Source organism: Eublepharis macularius, chromosome 5 (genome assembly GCF_028583425.1).
Source record: "Eublepharis macularius isolate TG4126 chromosome 5, MPM_Emac_v1.0, whole genome shotgun sequence".
NCBI classification, from domain to species: domain Eukaryota; kingdom Metazoa; phylum Chordata; class Lepidosauria; order Squamata; family Eublepharidae; genus Eublepharis; species Eublepharis macularius.
Genome location: NC_072794.1, coordinates 5,425,531 through 5,446,762, shown reverse-complemented (window position 1 = coordinate 5,446,762; position 21,232 = coordinate 5,425,531). Strand labels below are relative to the sequence as shown.

Sequence of the window (21,232 nt, the reverse complement as noted above, 5' to 3'; positions counted from 1 at the left end):
CTGGAGATTTTGAGTGTGTAGCCTGAAGAGGGCGAGGTTTGGGGAGGGGCCTTGGGGCAGTATAATGCCAGAGCAGCCATTTTCTCCAGGCTTGGAGATCAGTGGTAATTCCAGACCTCCAGCCACCACCTGGGGGTTGGCAACCTTACGTTTCATGTGGGCAGCGAGTTCATCTACCACACAAGAGCACGATTCGGATCCGGTAACACCTTGCAACCTCTTGCTCATACCCTGGGAATCCAGATGGTCTTCAAGGTGCGACTGGACCCGAATCTTGCAGGCCTGTCCATCTAAATTTAAAGGCATAGGAGCAATTGCCGGGAGCGGCAATTTGGGGAGGGGCACTTCAGGAGGTTTCCGGGTGAGAGACTGAGAGCCTTGGACGCCTCTCCTCTCCCAGCGCTGCAGCTCCCCCACCCCAGAGTTTGGGGGAAGATGCCCAAGAGGGCGGGAGGGGTCTTCGGAGGAGCCCCACACAGGAAACTCCCCTCCTCCAGGAATTCGGCTCGTTCTGGCCTTATAAGGCTATTTCAACTGGCGGCCAATCAGCGGCGGGAGGCGGCGCCCTCCTTACCCCAAAACTTGGGCTAAGAAGAAGGCGGAGGAAAGCGGCGGCCGGCGGAGTCTCTGCTGTGCGCCTCGCCCTCCCTCCCAGACGCCGCCCTGTCCCGGCAGAGGATGAGCAGCAACCAGTTCAACAAGGGGCCCAGCTATGGCTTGTCCGCTGAAGTCCGCAACCGGGTGAGTGGCGCGGACGGCACCCGCAGCCCGGTGCGCCCTGGGCGCACGGAGGGGGACCTTGGAGAGGTGGCGCGCCGTGCGCCTTGGAGAGGTGTGGCGCGGGGCTGGGGCTGGGGCTGGCCGCCTTCTGCCTCCGGGAGAGAAGGAAGCGCGTTGCGGAAAGGCAGCCCTGCGTGGCTTCAGTTACGCCCTCGCCCCTCGTTAGGGGCGCAAGCTTGAGAAGGACCCCGTAGCCTTCTAGCTCTGTGGCCGGCTCAGCTATGCGGGGCGGGGGGCGGAGCTTAACACGACCAATACTGTTAACTTGGTTTAAACTCTGGTTGTCACCCGGCTCCTTGTTTTATTTATTTTATTTTTGTAATTTATAGTCTGCTTTTCTAGCTGACTCAAGGCGGATCACACAGCGTGAGTCGGTACAGTCGGTTTCAAAGATATTTCAATGAACTGTGTAATAGGATACATAAATACAAACTGAAAAGATTTAAAACCAGCTGAAATTGAATGCAGAGCTGAAGAAATACTAACCACAGCTTAATACGTCTAAGACCAACGTATTAAACAACGTATTATACTTACATTGATCCTTCCTATCCTTGAAACACAGTTAAAGCTAAGAGTAATCCCAAGTGTGTGCAGAGCGAATGAAGTATTTCCCCTTCTTAGCACTAGGCCAGTTTCCCTGTGGTGTATTTCTCATGCCCTTCTTCCAAAGAGCTTGGGGTGGTATACATGGTGCCTTCTCACCCCAATCGTATCCACACAACATCCCTGTAAAGTAAGGAGGCCAAGAGCTGGTGATGGGCCAATGGTATCCCAGAGGAGATTTGACACTGGGCTTCAGCAGGTCCAGAGAACACCTGGTCTGTAAGTGAATCTGGTGAGAGTTTTGCAGGCTGTGGCTTTCCAGGTTGCTTGAACTCTGGCCCTCTGCATCTCTGTAAGATGTTTCTTATCAGAAGATAGAACAGAAGTGGCAGCGGTGACTTGTAGCCCCATCCAGGCTGAGATGTCTCTCTGCCTTTGGATGCTCTTGGATGAGATGGAAGTTTCTGGCCTGGCACATCTCCTTTCCTGATACCCTTTGAACTATTTTGGATTCTGCTCTGGAAGCTTAAGACAGAAAGACTCTCGCCGCTCATTATACGCTCCAGTTTTCTTCAGTCTAGCTTCCGCTGGCTCTCCTGGGATTCTTGTCCTCTGGAATCTGACTGATCTATGACTCGTCTTGGCAGCCTTTCCTCCTTCCTTTTGATGCCTCATTGCTGCTGCTGCCTGCTTTCTCTCCAGCTTATCGTTAACTTCTGGACACCTCTCACTGCTGGCCTGGCTTTCTGGGTCCCCGTTTTGGTGAAGTTGCAGTGGTTAAGTGATTCGGCTGCGAATCAGCACTCTGCTGGTTCGAATCCCGCTGCTGCCATGAGCTCAGTAGGTGGCCTTGGGTAAGCCATTCCTCTTAGCCCCAGCTCCCCAGCTGCATTGTGAGGATAATAATAACGCTAACTTGCTCACCACTCTGGCTGAGGCACTAATCTGTCTAGAAGAGCAGTATTTAATCACAGTTGTTGTTGTTATTAAATCCAATTCATCTAGCTCTGTGTTGGCTCTTCTGGTTGGCTCTCCAGTGTCTCTGGCAAAGGAGAGCTTTTCCAACACCTGAGGTCCTTTTTGTTACCTGGGATCAAACCCATGTGCTTTACCATTGAGTGGGCCTGAGCTTGGTTGCATCTTTATTTTTGCTCGCAGACACACAAAGCTTCCTTTTATTGAATCTTGGACTGGCAGTGGCTCTCCAGGGTCTTGGGTACCAGAAGTTCTTCCCCAGCACCTGCTACCTGCTTTACCTGGAGAGTCTGGGGCTCATGCCAAAAGGTTTCGAGGCATGTAATGGGGAGGCTTTCTTAAATATCCAGGTTTGGGGTGTGTGTGTGTGTGTGTATGTTGCACAAGCACATGTTGGTCCTGCAGTGCTGTGTTAAGTTGTTCTCCTCAATGGGTAGATGTAGGAAGGAGCTTTGTAAACGGGGAAGACCTGCTGCCTTCCAGGCTGAAGTTATGCAATCTCGGATTTAGACTTGAACACCCTGCCCAGTAGTTCTCAGGAGGATCCATTTCCTCTTGCAGGGGAGGAAGCGATGGATGTTCTGGTGTACCTGTGTGTCATATCGCCCTAGTGTGGCTTAGGGTACATGAAACTTGAATCCAGAACTTCCCAGTTCACAGCCCAACCCCATTAGCTCGTACCTTCTGCAGAAGTTGGTGGTGCTCTGGATGATTCTCTAGCATAATTCATGTTTCTTCATCTTTCCTGGTGCATTTTGTGGTTGCAAAAAATACAGTTTTATGCAACTCCTGTACTTCAACAGCAGCTTTAAGAATGAGGTTTGCTTAGCCTGCTGTATTGTGTATGGAGGAGGATTGCTTTCTATATATATAGTATATGTGTGTGTGTGTATTATATATATATATATATATATAATATTTGCTTTGTAGTGGTATGATTCTAGCTGTTCTTCCAGGTGAACCTAGAAACTTACCGTTGTTCCAAAAGTTAGTCCTATAAAGAAAAATGAATCCCCCAAGTGGCTTATATCAGAGAATAAAATCTTCTGTCTCTGAATTCCAGCCCACGATACCTGCCCACAATACAAGGGTAAATAGGTGCCTGATCTGGCACTGGCTTGCTTCTTTAAAAGACCAGATTAAAAAAAAATCCTTTTAGAGTGTAGGTCTTAGCAGCTTCAGTGGATCATCTATGTATAGGAGCAGTCTATCTCAGATTGCTAGGGAAGGCTTCATACTTTGCTTGCAGGCTTCCCGAAGTGCAAGAATTCTGGCTGTCCACTGTCAGAAACAAGATGCTGGGCTAGACTTGGCATGTGCTAATTGGTTTGTTTACTTATTTTGCTTTATTTATACCCTGCCTTTCTTCCCAGTGAGGACCAAAAGCATTTCCCCACCTCAGTTTTATCATTACAACAGTCCTGTGAGGTAGGTTATGCTAGAGCCTGCAACTGTCGCCCTGCAAGCCTCCATGGTAGAACGTGGATTCGAACCTGGGTCTCCCAAATCCTAGTCTGATGCTCTAACCACTGCACCACACTGGCTCTTTTAATTCTGTCATTGCCAAGTTTTTCTAGGAAGAGGCAACCTTGAAGCCCTGGCTCTCTAGAGGATGCTTGTGTGTTTCGTTGGGCAGCAGTGCCAGTGGATTGGGCTCAGGGTGGGCTTCAGTGCCAGGCGCCTTCAGGACCTGCTGTTTGAAAGTCAGTATCTCAAAAAAAAACTGCCCCAACTGACAGGCGTTGCAGGGAGGGGAAGGAAGAGTGTGGGGTGGGGGTGGGGGGGTGCGGGGAGCAGGTTGGAGGGACTCCTCACTTGCCTAGTGAAGGGCAAGTGCATTTGCATGTCTGCCTGGCAGTCTCCAACTGGCATTCCCTGTCCTGGCTAGTTCTAGGTGGTTTAACTCTTTCTGTGCTGAATTTGGCAAAATCCCACTTTTTCAGGAATAAATCCAGACCAACTAAACCTGTTAAGCTAAGTTCAGCCCAGCAATAGGAAAGCACCTTCAGTGTCTTATGCCTGCGAACTACTACATGTCTGCTTCCCAAAGGAATCCAAGCAGGTGCCCTGGGCAAATCTGTTCCATCGCATTCACGAGCCTGGCTGTTGACAAGCTTCCCCCCACCCAATGCAGGGCTCCTGTAACAAGATCTTGTGCTCCAAATCCTTGCGAAGCAGGTTAGCAAGTCGAGGGAGGGGTCAGGCTGGCTTGTCTAAGTTTGTGGCACAGGTGTGATTTGAACTGGAGGTCTTCCTTGCTTGTAAGTTGTAACTGTATCCCTTGGTTGCTGCACTGCGCTACGTTTCCAGCCTCTGCATCTTGGTCTTCCATACAGCAATAATAGCTAAAATGCTGAGTGCTCACTAACTTTGTGGTTGATGGCAAAGCCAAGAGCGCCTTGTGCAGGGCTGTGAGCCGGTGACTTCACCCCAAATACGATGTGCTGTCAAAGTTGCTGGTTCAAGAATTCTCTTGCAATTTGCAGAACTCTCTCATGCACTGGGATATTTGGTGTCCTGTAATCTCCACTGTGCATGCCTTTGTGGAAGATGCTTCCCTTGGTTGATGGCGCCATGTAATCATCCCTTTAATGGTCCTTGACGAGTGAGTGGGGCCCTCCAGGGTAGCAGAGACTGAAAGAGACGCACCAAGGCTGTTGCGGGGCAGGGTGGGGGGAGGCAATGGCACAGCCAAGTGAGGGTTCTGGACTCTGATGACCTTCAGATTGCTGCTCAGGAAGGTTTAGGGGATACTCTGGATTAAAAGGGCAGGTGGTGATGGTTCCCATATTTTAAATTGTTGGGGAATCCTACGGAAATCCTGTTAAAGAATTTGATTAACTTAAAGAGTTGTTGATTGAAATCTATCAAATTTGCATGTGTGTGGGAAAACAATTGTTCTAATGACAGCACAGGGACACCCTTTGTTAGGTGAGGCAGGTAACAGGCCTGGAGGATTGGGCTGGGACTGAGGAGGCATGGGTTCAAATCCCTACTGGGTGCCCTAGGGCCTACCTCACAGGGTTGTTGTAAGGAGAAAATGGAGAAAGGGAGAGCTAAGAACATGAAAAAAAAAGCAATAAGGAATGCCCTTCATAAGAAAGCACTTGCTTTCTGCAGCTCTTATGAATACTTATATTAAATAACACAATTTCAGTTTTTTTCCCATTAGTTGGGGATGTTCCTTGGTGATTTTATGTAAGAATCATGACCAGCTCAAGCTCACACAGGCTCACTGAGCAATCCCATTGTATTCAGTAGGCTTACTCACATGTAAGCATGCACAACGTTTTATCCTTAGTTAATAACACAATGGGCCTTTTTAAAGGCAGTAATTGTAGGATAATAAGAGCAGGTGAATTAGTGGTTGTTGTTAAACTTGGAGAGAAAATCCTGGCTAAGGATGTTTTAGTTGCTGGGTTCCCACCCCACCCCCTTCCTCTGCTGGCAAAAGGAATTTTAGGAAGTAGTTGGACAGGCTTATGAACTGATGTGTTCAGCTTTCTGAAGGTCATCTGAAAATGCTCTTTGAGAACCACCCACTTCCTAAAAGCCATCTAGATGGCATTAAAGACCTGACTTTTCTGGATGGTCTTCTCTGTATACTGGAATATTGATTTTAATGTATTTTACTATCTTGGGAAATTTTAGTTGAAAGGTGGCATATAAATGAATAAATGAGCCCATCAGTCTTCCAGTCCCTGAGTTGGTCCCTTGTGGCATTACACAGAATCATAGAGTTGGAAGGGGCCATACTGACCATCTAGTCCAACCCCCTGCCCAGTGCAGGATCAGCCTAAAGCATCTCGGACAAGTATTCATCCAGCCTCTTCTTGAAAACTGCCAGTGAGGGGGAGCTCACCATCTCCCTAGGCAGCTGAGTCCACTTTTGAACTATGACTATGAAAATGTTCTTCCTAATATACAGCCGGTACTTTTCTGCATGTAATTTAAGCCCATTGTTTCGGGTCCTACCCTCTGCTGCCAACTGGAACAGCTCCCTGCCCTCCTCCAAATGACAGCCTTTCAAATACTTAAGGAGAGCAATCATGTCCCCCCTCAACCTCCTCTTCTCCAAACTAAACATTCCCAAGGCCCTCAGCCTTTCCTCGTAGGGCTCAGTCTCCAGACCCCTGATCATCCTCGTTGCTTTCCCATCTGTTACCTGCAAGCAAGTCATGCTCTCCACCCATATGTAGGTGTGTTGGGGCTTAGCCAAAATCAAGGCACGTGTTCTCTCTCTTGCCCACCCATCCATGGAATATGCTCTGCTGTGCCACAGAACAAAGTATTCACCTGTACCCACCGAAGGCAGGCCCTTTGGTCTTAGACGTGCTCTGACTGACGGCAGTATCCTCATGGCACCCTGGAGCATGATCCCCAGTCAAGCAGATGATGGGAATGGCAAGGGGGAGGTCTTTTCAGTCCAGATTTCAGTAAATGTGTAATGTTTTGGGGGGAAAGAACTTCAAGATACCTCAAATATTTTAAATTTCTTCATGCCTCAAATGCTCACCTATGAAAATTCAACACTCCTCTTGTAGCTGTTGACTCACATAAAGGATTTACTTCCTTCAAACATAACCTCTCCTTTCTTCCTCATAGGGACCCAAAATGGCTTACATCATCTTCCTCCCCTGCAGTTTATTCTCCAAAAAAAAAAAAAACCCTGAGAGAAGGGTTAGACTGAGAGCATTGACGTGGCGCAAGTTCACATATGGCAGAGTGGGCCTTGAACCTGGGTTTCTCAGATCCTAGTAATATGAGATTGTCTTAACTACTATACTACATCTTTGTATTGACTTTGGAGGGGGGAGTTAAACGCCTGAGTTTTAAAAAAAATGATTATAAAAATCTAGGAAAAGCAGAGAAAGCAAAATTCGTAATGCCCTTGGGCTGGTTTTGATAGCAACTGTTCTGTTTTGTAATTGGTAAGTTTACAGATAGTGCCTAGGTCACCTGGTTGAGCAACACTTTAAATTTCCCTGCATAACAAGCTAACTAAATGTCGGCCATTCCTGGCTTGGCGGGTTATATGTGGAAATCAGTTTTTCCAGCTAGCTAGAGAAGTTAAATGTTATGGCTGGTCTGTGTGTAGGTTAATTGTTGGCTAACAATGTTGAGATCGAGAGGCAAACTCTTTAACTGTCATCTGTGTTTATGAAAATTCTGCCCTTCCTTTTGGTGTTTTAGACAAGGCAGAGGAGAAATTCCAAATCAGGAAAGAGGGGTGTGTGTGGTTTGACACACCTCTAGGGTGTTTGCACCGTCAGCAGAAGCCAGCTGGAGGAGGATTGGACCTGCCTGGTCTGTTGCCACATCTGCTATCCCTCTGCCTTCAGGGTGGCATACAGTCCTGGCAGAACCTGGGAGGTGCCGTCCTGGCAGAACCTGCTTTGGTTTTAGTATTTCCTCCTTTTTACCTGCTAGGATGCAAAAAACATCTGGATTATTGTTTAGTTGCCATTCTCTGTGCGAGTGAAAAGCCAGGCGCCTGCCCCAAGGAGCTGGCAACCCCAAAGTGTCAGAAGTGGGATTCTGCCATTTTGTCAGCTGGTTGGTTGGTTCATGGTGAGGAGAGAGGAACCCCAAAGCAGCAGTAAAGTAATAATTTTTTTAAAATTAGGACCAGCCAAAATAGTTCAAAATAATGTGCACAAGCTTTCAGATTCCACAGAACAGAGTGCCCAGTTGAACAAATGTATCTGATAAGCAGGTAAAAGGCATTAAGCCCCACCCCTTTCCTGCCCCATGGCTGCTTAAGGCCAATTCAGTGCTGCTCTGTCCTTGGCAATGTTTATTTCCCTTCCTTGGTCCCTCCTGGGGGAGGAGGTTGAGCTGCATATTTTAAAGCTTCCCTGCATAGGGACTAGAAATTTGGCTTTTGTTTTATATAACAAAGGCGTGACTTCTTGGAATGTGGAGAGTACTGTGCCAGGCCTTAAGTTTTATGCTTAGAACATGTTTTTTCCGCTCCCAGTATAGGGTTTGTCTATATTATATATCTGAACAGGAATGTTTAAAATGATTTTCTAGAAAATGGAGCTGATGGAAAAATATTCACAATCCAGCCGAACCTGCTGGGCCAACTTAAAAGCATCTTGTAATCTGCCAGAGCTACTTCCATGACTTTACCTCTGCAGAAACTGAGCGGCCAGTAAAAAGGCAGGAATGGTTGTGCTTGAGTAGATGGTCGCTCAAAAGCTGACTTAGTTTTCCAGTCTCTCCAGAATGGCTGGGCAGAAGCTCCCAGTGTGGTGGGGAAGTATCCCCACCTGCTAATCTCTACCACATTTGGTGGTGGTCAGCCTCTCTCTTGAGAGTCTCTATTTTTTGTGGTTAAAAAGAGGAAACCTTCACGAATTGTAATATATGGTGAATTTGTAGTTTGTTGCAACGATGTGGCAATGACTTCCGTAGGCCAAGCTATGTACATTTCCTCTTGTTTTTCCCCCTGCCTTAAATCTGCTGTCTGCCTCTGTTTAGCTGTAGTGTATTGTGAGGTTTTGCCGTCTGGTGCCCTTTCTGTTGGCTTGCAAAGTTTTTCTCCTGTCCCTTAATCTCTCCTTCACCCTCTGGCTCAGGAGGAGCTGGGGCTCTGCTGTATGCATGGGATCTTCAGGTCAAGGATCTCAGATAGAGCCTGCTCAGAAAAATCTTTCTCTGCTTTTCAGAATTGTCTGTCTTAAGTTGTCCTCAGTGATTTTACTTCTGTTCCTGCCCCTCTACTTTCTTTTTTCCGAAAAAAAAGACCCCACGCAAAGATGGTGGCAACAGAAAGGATAGCCTGTTGTTGGCCGATAGACTTGATCTAACCACTGAAGGAATTTCCCCTGACCCCATTATAGTATAATTGTTGGGGCACGGCAGTGTAGTAGATCATATTGGACTAGAACTGGAGAGACCCGAGTTCAGAGCCCCACTCAGTCATGCAGCTTGCTGAGGTGACCTTGAGCCCATCCCTCTATTTTAGCCCAACCCACCTTGCAGGGTTGTTTGTAAGATGGAGGAGGGGAGAACCACGTAAGCTGCTCTGGACTCCCTGGGTGAAAGGCAGGATTTTAAAATGCGATAAGATGCTGTGCTTGTGGTTTCACTCAAATGGAAACAGCCTTTCTAAAGATACAAGAGATTCATTAGTCCTGCAGCACTGTGGGCCAGCGTGTTGGGGAATTGGGCACGCCCTAATCATAAATTACAGTTCTCTCTTTAACTCCCCAGGACTGTAGCCCTGTTAGTCTGTTAGAGCTAAAATGAACAGTAGCTTTTAACACCAACAAGATTTTCTTCCACCCCAGACTTTTATGGACTGGAGCCCACTTCATCAGATGCATGCCATGAGATGTCCTGTTTTTAAAACTGTCCATCTTCTGTTACTGAGGTAACAGAGCCATCCTAATAAGCACCCAGGCAATTATTTCTAGAGAAGCAGTTACAACATTGTGACTCTCCAGCCATCTAGTGTGAGCAGTGCAAATTGTGGTTTGCAGCCACAAAATCAGGCTGTGTTTGGTAAGATCAGTAGGTAACAATTTTATTGCTTTTTTGGTCTTCTCTTAAGATGTGTTTGTAGGGTCAACCTGGGATAGACAAGGAAGCCTTTTTTTAAAACGAGCAGCTGCTTTATAGGGAGGGTTTGCCAGGAGGACTAAACTGGTGATCAAACTAAACCTTTGCCGTGAGGGCTAGATACTGTGGTTTGCTCGGACAAAAGCCAGGATCTCCCATCGTTCTGGCGGGCCTGCAAGATCGAGATGTTCCGCCAGGTATATGGTTGAGGCCGGATCAGCAGTCATCCGGAAAGCCTGGTTGGGGGGGGGGGAGCATGTGATCATTCCCCCCCCCCATATGAGTTACAGTTTTATATGAGTTTTATTGATGCTTTTAAATGTAAATTATGTTTTATTGTTGTAACCCACCCTGAGCCCACTTGCGGGGAGGGCAGGGGATAGAAGTCCAATAAATAGTCTCAGATCACGGCGCTTGTGTGGTGGAATTGTGAATATTTAGGATACACATAAGCCTGAGCTGGGGGGAAAACTTGTGGAGCTGGGGAAGACCTCTTCCTGCCAGAGGCCTTGGAAAACAGTAGCTAGTTGGGAAACAAAACCAGACTAGATAGACTGACTCGGCAGAAGGTGGCTTACTATATGGTCCTGGAGTACCTCAGATATTCTCCTGTTGTCTGACTGATCTATAAGTGAGGGGCAGGAGCAGGTGGGGGGACAGGACCAGTGAGAGACCACCGGGGGTTTGAGGATTGGAAAACCTGACCCTGTCCTCTTCCTCCCCCCTCCAGCTTGCCCAGAAATACGACCCACAGAAGGAAGCCGAGCTGCGGGTATGGATCGAAGGCATCACTGGCAGAGAGATTGGGCCCGACTTCCAGAAGGGGCTGAAGAATGGCGTTATCCTTTGCGAGTGAGTGGGCAGCCCCAGGATCCCGCTTCCATCTCTCCCACATGCCTTCCTTCACTGATCTCTCCAGTTGGAAGGAGAGTGATCTAAACTGATGGGGAGGAGACCAATTCCCCATCCTAGATTTATCTTTCTGATTATTGGCTCAGTAGAACATCCAGGTTCAGTGGCATTCTATCTCTGAGTGTCAATTGTTGGCCTCCATCAGCAACAAGACACTTGTTTCTCTGTGCTCCAGCTGGGCTATTCCTAATGAGGCAAAGAGGAATCTCTCCATGTCTGTCTCTCAGGGCCCAGGCCTGCAGTAGTGAACTCGGAGCAGAGAGGGGTGTCCCCTTGCATTCACGTTTGGAATTGCAGGAAGCGTGGGTTTTGATGGCCTGCCCCTTCAAACAACAGTGCAATGTCTTCATTACCCAAATGCTGTTCTTCCTCTAGGGAGTTCAGCCAGTCCCATCAAATCTCTTTTGTAGGAAAAAAAATCCTGACTTTTAGCATTTATGCTGTAGGCAGTAAAGAAATGCCCAACACCTTTCACAGCGTACCGGCAGCTTTTTGGATTCTGGTGGGCTCATGTTGAGGACTCTAAAAACAGCCACATAGGAGTTGGTGCGAAAGGTGCAATTTCCTGTTATTTCTGCCCCACCTTGTGGTTTTTGAAGGATTTTTCTGCATAAAAGAATAACATCTTTTTTTTTTTTTTAAAAGCCTTTAATAAACCTAGGAGGGCTAAATGCTTGGGTTGTCTCCTGCCTTTTGCCAGGTAGCTGATTTTATGATGACACTGCATTGATGCAACCCCCTCCCCCCGTTTTCTTCCAGGCTAATAAACCAACTTCAGCCCGGTTCTGTAAAGAAAATTCACCATTCAGCTCTAAACTGGCACCAGGTATGTATGTGTGATGCAAGAAAGAGAGAGCCCGGGTTTGGGGAGGCCTTAAAGGGCCAGGGGCAAGGCCTTAAGGGATTACCGGCATTTGGGTGAACTTAATGCTGGAACTTAATGGGCAGAGGCCGCGGCTTAGTGGTTGAACCCCCCAAGGTGCCTGATTCAGCTCCTGGCATCTCCAGTTAAAGGAACATGGAGAGCCAGTGCTGGGGAAGACGTTTCTCTGCCTAAAGAAGGGCTTCTAGAGTAGACTATATTGTTAACAGGCTACAGTGAATACCACATGTGATCTGTATACAGTGTCTGCTTGATCTATGTACGTGCGTTAAGTAATGATCCCATTAGGTTAAATGCATGTACAGCCGAACATGTGATTGAAATTCTCTCTGTCTTGCATGCTTACGCACTCACTCCCACACTGTCATCAGATCATCTTTGACAAACCCATCAACAGAAGCCCGATTAGCCCTTTACATGACGTGGTTTTATGGAGAAATTGAAATCTGTAACTTTTAACACATGACTGTCCTCTAGACAGAATGGTCCCAAAAACGATTCTAAGGTAAGAAAAGAGGTGCATCTTGATACTGCGCCTTACTTTCTCCAGCAAGATTAAAAGGCTAAATTTGGCAGCTATTTGTAATCAAAAGAGCAATACATCTACTGTTTCTTCAGTTAAACTAATGAACTGTCAAGGATAAAAGAAGTGATGAGCAGGAATAAAAACAGTAACACAGTGGTTAAATGGTTTGGCTGTGAATCGGCACTCTACTGGTTCAAATCCCATTACTGCCATGAGCTTAGTAGGCAGCCTTGGGTCAGCCACTTCTCTCAGCCCCAGCTCCCCAGCTGTATTGTGGGGATAATAATAACACTAACTTGTTCACCGCTCTGGGTGGGGCAGTAATCTGTCTAGAAGAGCATTATATAAGTGCTGCTGCTGTTGTTTAATTTTGAGTGGCTGGTGAACTTCCGCAGAGGTTATGAGAACTACTTAAAACACACACATGATTAGCGCGAGTCTGATTTAAAAATTAGACATGCACGACACCAGTGCTGACTCAGGGTCTTGTGGTGAAAAATTGCTAACTGCTTTCAAATCGCCCCTGGCAACATGTAATGAATACAAACCAAGACTCAAGGGGCAGTACCAAGCTTCTTTCCCTCCATGGCAAGGGTGCATGAAATTTCAGGGTGGCCCTGTGCCTTGCAAAGGATTTGTGTGTGTGAGGGGGAATGGGTGCATGTTGCTTGGAATGAATTGCAAAAAGGAGGGCAAAGACTCTTATCTGGTCCTTTCAGTTGTACCCTGTAGGGGAAGGTGGCTTGTGGTGGTTTAAGGCGGGGGCAGGGAAAAGAGGTGGTGGAACTCAGTGGGTAGCCCTTGGAGAAAATGGTCACATGGCTGGTGGCCCCGCCCCCTTATCTCCAGACAGAGGGAAGTTGAGATTGCCCTTCATGCCACCGAGCGGCGCGGAGGGCAATCTCAACTCGCCTCTGTCTGGAGATCAGGGGGTGGGGCCACCAGCCATGTGACCATTTTCAAGAGGTTCCGGAACTCTGTTCCACCGCATTCCCGCTGAAAAAAAGCCCTGGTCATTACAATTCTCCCCCCCCCCCCATAAATTTTTATTTTGGTCAGTAAACACCAAATAACACAAAATAATGAACTACAATCGTACAGTTATCTAAACCATACCTCTTCAGTCATCCATTGCTACAGTCATCTGCATTCTTCCAAATCATGCATAAAACCTAAACACAATAATCTAAATAATCCAAAAAAGAAAAACATATTGACCACATTACTATCATTTAAATCATGTATGTCTCTCTGGGAACCAAGATCAAGATAATCCACAATATGGTATTCCCAGTCACTATGTATGGATGTGAAAGCTGGACAGTGAAGAAAGCTGACAGGAAGGAAATTGATTCATTTGACATGTGGTGCTGGAGGAGAGTTTTGTGGACACCGAGGGTGGCCAAAAAGACAAATAAGAGGGTACTAGATAAAATCAAACCTGAATCCTCCCTAGAAGCTAAAATGACAAAAGTAAAACTAAAGCGATCGTACTTCGGTCACATCATGAGAAGACAAGATTCTCTGGGAAAGTCAATAATGCTAGGAAAAGTGGAAGGCAGCAGGAAAAGAGGAAGACCTAAAACGAGATGGCTGGATTCAATAAAAAAAAAGCCGTGTCCTCCAGTTTGCAGAATCTGAGCAAGTCTGTTAATGATAGGACATTTTGGAGGTCTTTCATTCATAGGGTCGGCTTAGGTCAGAGGCAACCTGACGGCACGTAACACACACAAATCATATAATCATCAGTTAGATCAAATATCTAGTTATAGCTTGCTTATATCTGTTCTTAATTTTTCTCTTCTGTTTAAATATCTTCCCGTCTGCCTTCGTATCTAATAGTTCTTAATTATTCTTAATCTTCAGAATACTTTCCATTTTTGTGGAAATTCCGATATTGGTGTATTATGTACATAAGATGTTAATTTTGTCGTGATTATTCTTGCTGTGACCCTCAGACTCCCCTCCCCCCCACCGCTCCCTGATTTACAACCATTATTGGGACAAAGTTTGTGCTTGATAAGCCCCTTCTCTCCCCCCCCTTCCTTCATCAGCTAGAGAATCTCTCCAATTTCATCAAAGCCCTGATTAGTTACGGCTTGAAGCCCGTCGACCTCTTTGAGGCGAACGATCTCTACGAGAGTGGGAACATGACACAAGTCCAGGTGTCGCTGCTGGCACTGGCAAGCATGGTGAGTGGGCTGGGCATGGTGTAGGCTGCTGGGAAATCGGGAGGAATCAAGGGAGGTCCCGCTGCAGCCATTTCCTCTGCCACAAACACCCTCAAGATTGTATTTATTTATTTACGTTATAGTCTGCCTTTCTCATTGAGGCTCAAGGCAGATTACATAGTGTGAGAAGCTGTAAATCACTCGTCATCTGGAGAATGGCAGAAATGCTACTGGCCTACTTTACACGGCTGTTATCAACAGTGCTGGAATAGTGCTAAGAGGGCAATGGGGCCAAGTTGTCTTGGCAGAGCTGCATTAATAGGAGATAATATGAGAGTGGTTATTCTGAGGTAGTTGGCCGGAGGGAATGAGCTTCTCCCCCTTGGGGTGCTCCTGGATATCCATGTTACTTCCTTTTGCACCCCCCCACCTCCAGCATGGGTTTGTTTCCAGAAGACCTCGTGTCCTTGAATCTTGGCTATGATCGAGGCTCTTTTTTGGGTTGGTCCTGATAGTGGTACGGTGCTGAGCTAGCTATTTTAATGTTTTTTAATATTTTGATTTTAATTTATTGTGATCATTCCTATGTTGGTTTTTAATCTACTATGGTCATAGATGCAGAGGAGTTAGCTGTGTTAGTCTGTAGTTGCAAAATAGTAAAAAGTCCGGTAGCACCTTTAAGACTAACCAACTTTATTGTAGCATAAGCTTTTGATTACCACAGCTCTCTTTGTCATATGCACCTTTATTGTAGCATAAGCTTTTGAGAACCACAGCTCTCTTCGTCAGATGCACCTTTATTGTAGCATAAGCTTACGAGAACCATAGCTATCTTCATCAGATGCAACTTTATTGTAGCATAAGCTTTTGAGAACCACAGCTGTCTTTGTCAGATGCAACTTTATTGTAAATTCTCTTTGTCAGATGTATCATCATCAGATGTATCTGACGAAGAGAGCTGTGGATCTCAAAAGCTTATGCTACAATACAGTTGGTTAGTCTTAAAAGGTGCTACTGGCTTTTTTACTATTTTTTAATCTACTATGGTGTTACATGCTGTAAGTCTCCTTGAGGCCCTAGGTGAGTGGTGACTAAAAATCTAATAAAATCTTTAAAAATGTAAATCCAACGCCAGTGTGGAGGGAGAGCTCTCTTTGACCTCCCTATTGCCTTGAGAGGCTTCATGCTCATAAGGACTAGAAACATGCTATAGATGCCAAGCAGCCAGTTCCCATTTTCTGTCTTGCTGCAGGCCAAGACTAAAGGGATTGACAGCGGCCCGGACATCGGGGTGAAATATTCGGAGAAACAGCAGAGGAACTTTGATGACGCTAAGCTGAAAGCAGGCCAGTGTGTCATTGGTCTGCAGGTGAGTTGGTGGCAGCAGGGAGGGAAACCGTCTGAAGGGACTGGCATACAACGTCTCCGTGTTCATAGGCGCTCTGAAATGTAGTCGTGTTCTGGGGCTTTTGCCAGCCCTGCACTCTCAGAGGCAGACAGGGCCAGCTCCACTACCTTTTCTGTTGCATGGCTAGCTTTAGCTTGTTGGTTGCAATAGTTATTGCTGATTGAAAGAGTTAGCTCTAAAAACCATCCTGTTTCAAAGCCAGTGTGGTGTCATGGTTTAGAGTGTTGGACTAGGACTTGAATGGACTGGATTCAAATCCTCACCTAGCGATGAAGTTCACCAGATGATCTTGGGCCAGTCACATGCTCTCAGCTACCTTCCTTGCAGGGTTTTTGGGTAGATAAAATATGGTGCATGCCCCAGTAATATCTAGATTAGATTACTGCAGTGGACACCGTGTAGGGCTGCCCTTGAAGACTGTCTGGAAGTTACAGTTGGCACAGAATGCTGCAGCGAGAATGTTGACTCGAGTGTGCTGCAGGAACCATATCACTCCAGTCTTGTTTAGGCAAGCTGCTTCGGGATTCAGGTGTTTAAAATCACTTTGGTATGTTCTGTATAGATTCAGGAATCTATGGAGCATACCGAAGCTCAAAACAGCACTTTTCTTGCTGTTTGCAAACGACAAGACAAGTGTTGCTTTCAAGCTTCCTGCCCCGTCACCTTCTTTACCTGATGGGAGGGGGAGGAGGGAACCCCTAGCAAGCAGCAAGAAAAGTGTTCTTTCAACTGGCTTCCCGCCCCACTGCTTTTTTCATCCGATGGGAGCGGGGAGGAGGGGGTTGTAGTGAGTCACTACAACCCCCTCCTCCTCCCTCCCATTGGGTAAAAAAAAGCAGGAAGCTTGAAAGCAAGCAGCACTTTTCTTGCTGTTTGCAAATGCAAACAACTAGAAAAGCGTTGTGGCTGCTGCCGCTTTACCCAAAGCTTTCCAAAGCAATACGAATCACTTTGGAAAGCTTTGCTTCAGGATTCCCAAATGGGCTCAGCGATGCTGGGGCTAATTCAGGAATCCTGAATCTTTCCAAATTGGGCCTGATTTGGGTTAAAAACCCAAAGTGCACATCCCAAGTCTTGTTCCATCTACACTGGCTCCCAGTTGGCTTCCAGAATGAATTCAAGGTGCTGATACTGATCTTTAAAGACCTATACAGTTTGAGGCCAGCATGCCTTAAGGACCACCTTCTCCCATATGAACTTGCTCATCAGCTCCAGTTATATTTGACAGCATTGCTTTGCGCCCCACCCATCTGTGGCTGCACAGAGAGCAACCTGAGAAAGGGCCTTCTCAGCCAGAGCACCGAAACTTTGGCGCTCCCTTCCCAGGGAGATTCATCTGTCTTCCTCAGTCACTGTCTTCTACCAGTGGGTGAAGAATCTTCTGTTTCATTTGGCATCAACCCCCTGCCCTGTAAACTCCTACTGGCCTTCCCCCCGGTTGAGTTTGTCTACATGTTGTACTGTATTGTTAAAGTTTATATATACATTTTAAATACTCTCTTAATGTGTTAAATGTTCTAATGTTGGGAGTTCATCAACTTCGGAGACCTTATTTGGGTAGAGAGGTGGCATATAAATGTTTTAAATAAATACAGTGGAGGTGGGCTACATTGCATGAGTTGTTTGGAGGTCAGGTGGGGAAAGTATCTGTGTCAGTTTTCAGCATGCTGGGATCCATTAGGATTGTGTGTACCAAAATCCAACTTTCTTTTTTTAATCTTATGATTTTTTTTAAAAAAAAATCTAAACAATATTCTTGGGCTTTACTTTAGCCAGGGGTAATTATGTGGCCCTTCTGTCAGATCTGCCACTTCTCACTTTATTAACCTACCATTTGGGTTTGGGATCAAATTGGTCATCCAGACCAGACTGGTGATTTGAGAATATAATTTAATATTTGGCACTACTAGGCCTCCTTTTTTCTTTTTTTGTCTTGTAAAACCTTGAATCTGATTCTTGTGTTTTTTGCCATTCCGGATGAATTTGTTTTTTTTCCAATTTCTCAATGCCTTTTCCTCTGTTAATTGGAATAATTTGAAAAAAAATAAATTTTGACAAAATGCTCATTTTGTCAGTTTGGTGTAGTGGTTGAGAGTGCGGGACTCTAATCTGGAGAGCCGGGTTTGATTCCCCACTCCTCCGCTTGAAGCCAGCTGGGTGACCTTGGGTCAGTCACAGCTCTCTCAGAACTCTCTCAGTCCCACCCACCTCACAGGGTGTTTTGTTGTGGCATACTAATAGTAGCATACTATGTAAACCGCTCTGAGTGGATGTTAAGTCATCCTTTTTGTCCTGTGAAATTAATGCCCAAGTATTTAACTTGATTTGTTGCTATAGTATCTTGCATCCCGTCATTTCACTGGTTTTTTCCTCCTCTTGTATCGTTAAAAATTTAGAAATTATTTTCATTTTCTTATTAATTTTAAATCCTGAAAAGGAACCGAATTTTGTAAGATGTTCTATGACATAGTATAATATCTCATGTGGATTCAAAATTATCAGGACCACGTCATCAGCATAACTTTTCAATTTGAATTTTTCACCATCTGCATTTAAACTTTTAGTTTTTAGAGCAGAACCACAAGTGACAAAAGGCACAGGTTGGACACTTGTCTGCTTCCCTCAAGTTTTGATGGGAAATGTAGGCATCCTGGTCTCGCAGTTTGGCTCTCCGACTGCTGTCCAATGGACTTTTCAACTGTCACTTGTCCAACATTCCGCCAAGCTGCTTACATTTCCCATCAAAACTTGAGGGAAGCTGACAAGTGTCCAATCTGTGCCTTTTGTCACTTGTGGTTCTGCAATTAGAATCTCGTCTCAGCTTTGATACAAAAACTTCCATTGCTGAAATAAATAGTTGTGGTGATAGTGGATATCCTTGTCTGGTCCCCTTTTCAGTTTGAAGACCTTCTGTTATCTCTCCATTAATCAAAATTTTTTGCATTCTACTTTGTATAGATTCCTTGTATCCAATTCTCAAATCAAATCTGAGATCATAATTTAAATTTCCTAGTACTTTTTGTAAAAAAAGTCCAAGAAAGGTTGCCAAATGCCTTTTCAGCATCTAAAAACATAAAATGCCGCTTTGTATCTTTTCTTTTCTTTACCAATTCCATTGCATCTACTACAAATCTGACATTGTCTTTCATTAATCTCTTAGGTACAAAACGCATCTGGTCTGGGTGTATTATTTTTGAGGCAGGGTCTTGTCTTTGCTTATTTTGTTCATTACTTTTTGGAGTAGCAGTATCAACTCTTCTTCTAAACACTTATAATACATTGCTGATAACCCATCCAGACCTGGAGCTGCCAAATTCCAGCTTTCTGTCTGTTGGTGAAACTATCCCAGTAATTTTGATGGCCCTATGAATTGGCGAACGAAACCCCTGAGTTTCAAAGTGAAATGGAAGAAAGTGATCTCTCTGTGCCTCTCCTTTTCAGATGGGCACTAATAAGTGTGCCAGTCAATCGGGGATGACAGCCTATGGCACCAGGCGGCACTTGTATGACCCAAAGAACCAGATCCTACCTCCAATGGACCACTCAACCATCAGTCTGCAGATGGGCACGAACAAATGTGCCAGTCAGGTGAGAACAGAACATTCTGGGGTTCGAAACTTGGCATAGCTGAAGGGGTGGGTGGCCCCACTGGGAGATGAGAAGACTTTGGAGGGAATTTCTTGGCAATGACTTACCTTGACCCGACTCTCTGAAGACACCTCCCCCGCCCCCGGGATCTCTTGAGTGTTGTTTGCAGTTTGCAAGGACTTGTTTTGGGGGTGGCCTTCATGTGTGTGCATTGTCTGCTCAGGGAAGGCTTATGTTGGCTGTCGAGTCAGTATTATCAGCAGGGGGATGGAAATGATGCAAATGTGCTCCCCCTTCTGATCTGCTTTCCCTTAGCTTCCTAGTGTGGACCACTTCTAAACGAATTCTAGCCAGCAATTGGTCACTATATGGCTTGACCCAATCCTTACCTTGTGCTAGGTTTGATGTGGAGATGGTGTGTCATAGCCAAGTTAATGCAATAGTCAGACTAGACCAAAGTTTTTTCTAATACCCAAGGATTAACACAGTTGGTGGAGGAAGGCCCAGCATCACTTACAGTACAGCTGGCTTCCAAACGGATTGGTTCCTCCATCTTTCGGTTTGGTTCCTCCATCTTTTCATTTTGAAGGGCATGTGTGTTTGCATAGGCTGTTTTACGGATGCTGTGTACAGCTAGCTGATTGGTATGTTCTGTTTTTATGCTCCTAGTTACGTCACCTTCTGGCATGAATTCATGTGCTACTTTACTGACTAAAAGTTCCCTCTAGCCCAGAGGTGGCCTTGAAGCCAAACTGGCTTCCGTGGTTCGGTGTCCTGTCTTAATTGTTTCTCTTGTAAAGGCACTCGCTTTCTTCACAAACTGGTGGGATTTGCAAGATACAGCCTAACATCAGACTCTGTGACATGAACTAGAAAATCTGCTCATGGGTGATCAAAATTCTGGGCCAAAATGTCACATTTAAGAACGCAAACATGTTTACGTAACTTTACTTAACTTCAGTTCTACTAATCCACAGGGAGGAGCAGCCAGCGAACACTAGTCCCACCTCTCTAACTTCTGGTACTTCATCAAGCACTCCTTTCCTATCCTGAAGATTAGAATTTTATTCTTTAAAAAAATGAACACTGATTTTTTTTTTCCAGGAAGCTTTCTGCCTGTAACTGCTTCCTGTGCTTCTGCAGCTCCCACTTTTTACATGTCGAGAAGGCTTTCTCTTACCTTCCTAATTCTATCACTCCTTCGTGCTTGAATGGTGTGTGAATACCGTCTGTTTCTTCCTGCAGGTGGGCATGACGGCTCCAGGGACCCGGCGGCACATCTATGATTCCAAGACAGGCACGGACAAATGTGACGATAGCTCTATGTCTCTCCAGATGGGCTACACGCAGGGGGCCAACCAAAGTGGGCAGGCTTTTGGCATGAGCCGCCAAATCTATGACCCCAAGTACTGCCCTCTGGGCAGTCCCAGTGATGTAACCAATAACCCAGACAGGAACTCACCTGAATATTACTATTATCAGGAACAGGAAGATTAGAGAGCCTGCAAAGTTGGTGTTTCCTTTTTCCTGTAACTTTTCCTGTAACACTTTCTGCCTCTTTTGCCAGCAATACTGCACAGTATCTCATGTATTTTGTAACCTATTTTTTAAAGAAAAGGAATCCTTTGCCTATTTTTTTAAGCAGAGATGCAAAATAAAGGTCGTGATTTTAACTTCTTTTTTTTTTTTTGCCCCCACGGGTTGGGTTTGTCCTTAGCACCCTGTGGGTCATAAAAAATGCAGGATGGGGTGTACCCCCCTGTGCCAAAGTCAGAGTCATATTCTGCAGGGGATTTTTTTTTGGAGTAAACAAAGTTCTCTCTGAAAACCTGTTTAACAAAACCAAGCCACTTTAATTCTGCAAATTGAAACAA

The 21,232-nt window shown here is 45.7% G+C and overlaps 1 protein-coding gene across 1 annotated transcript; it reads left to right on the top strand.

Annotated features, from left to right (window-relative positions):
- The first annotated feature begins 605 nt into the window (after positions 1–605).
- Positions 606–21,031, top strand: CNN2 (calponin 2). Its single transcript, XM_054981045.1, has 7 exons — positions 606–741; positions 10,601–10,722; positions 11,542–11,608; positions 14,246–14,383; positions 15,615–15,731; positions 19,212–19,358; positions 20,604–21,031. Exons 1-7 carry the CDS (start codon positions 679–681, stop codon positions 20,853–20,855), a joined length of 906 nt encoding a protein of 301 aa, XP_054837020.1. The 5' UTR covers positions 606–678; the 3' UTR covers positions 20,856–21,031.
- Positions 21,032–21,232: the final 201 nt, after the last annotated feature.

What these genes read in the sequence shown, in the direction of transcription:
- CNN2 (XM_054981045.1), top strand. Translation starts at nt 679, where the DNA reads ATGAGCAGCAACCAGTTCAACAAGGGGCCCAGCTATGGCTTGTCCGCT. An exon ending in TGCTGGCACTGGCAAGCATG is followed by an intron (nt 14,384 to 15,614) that starts GTGAGTGGGCTG and finishes GTCTTGCTGCAG; the next exon opens with GCCAAGACTAAAGGGATTGA. An exon ending in AGTGTGTCATTGGTCTGCAG is followed by an intron (nt 15,732 to 19,211) that starts GTGAGTTGGTGG and finishes TCTCCTTTTCAG; the next exon opens with ATGGGCACTAATAAGTGTGC.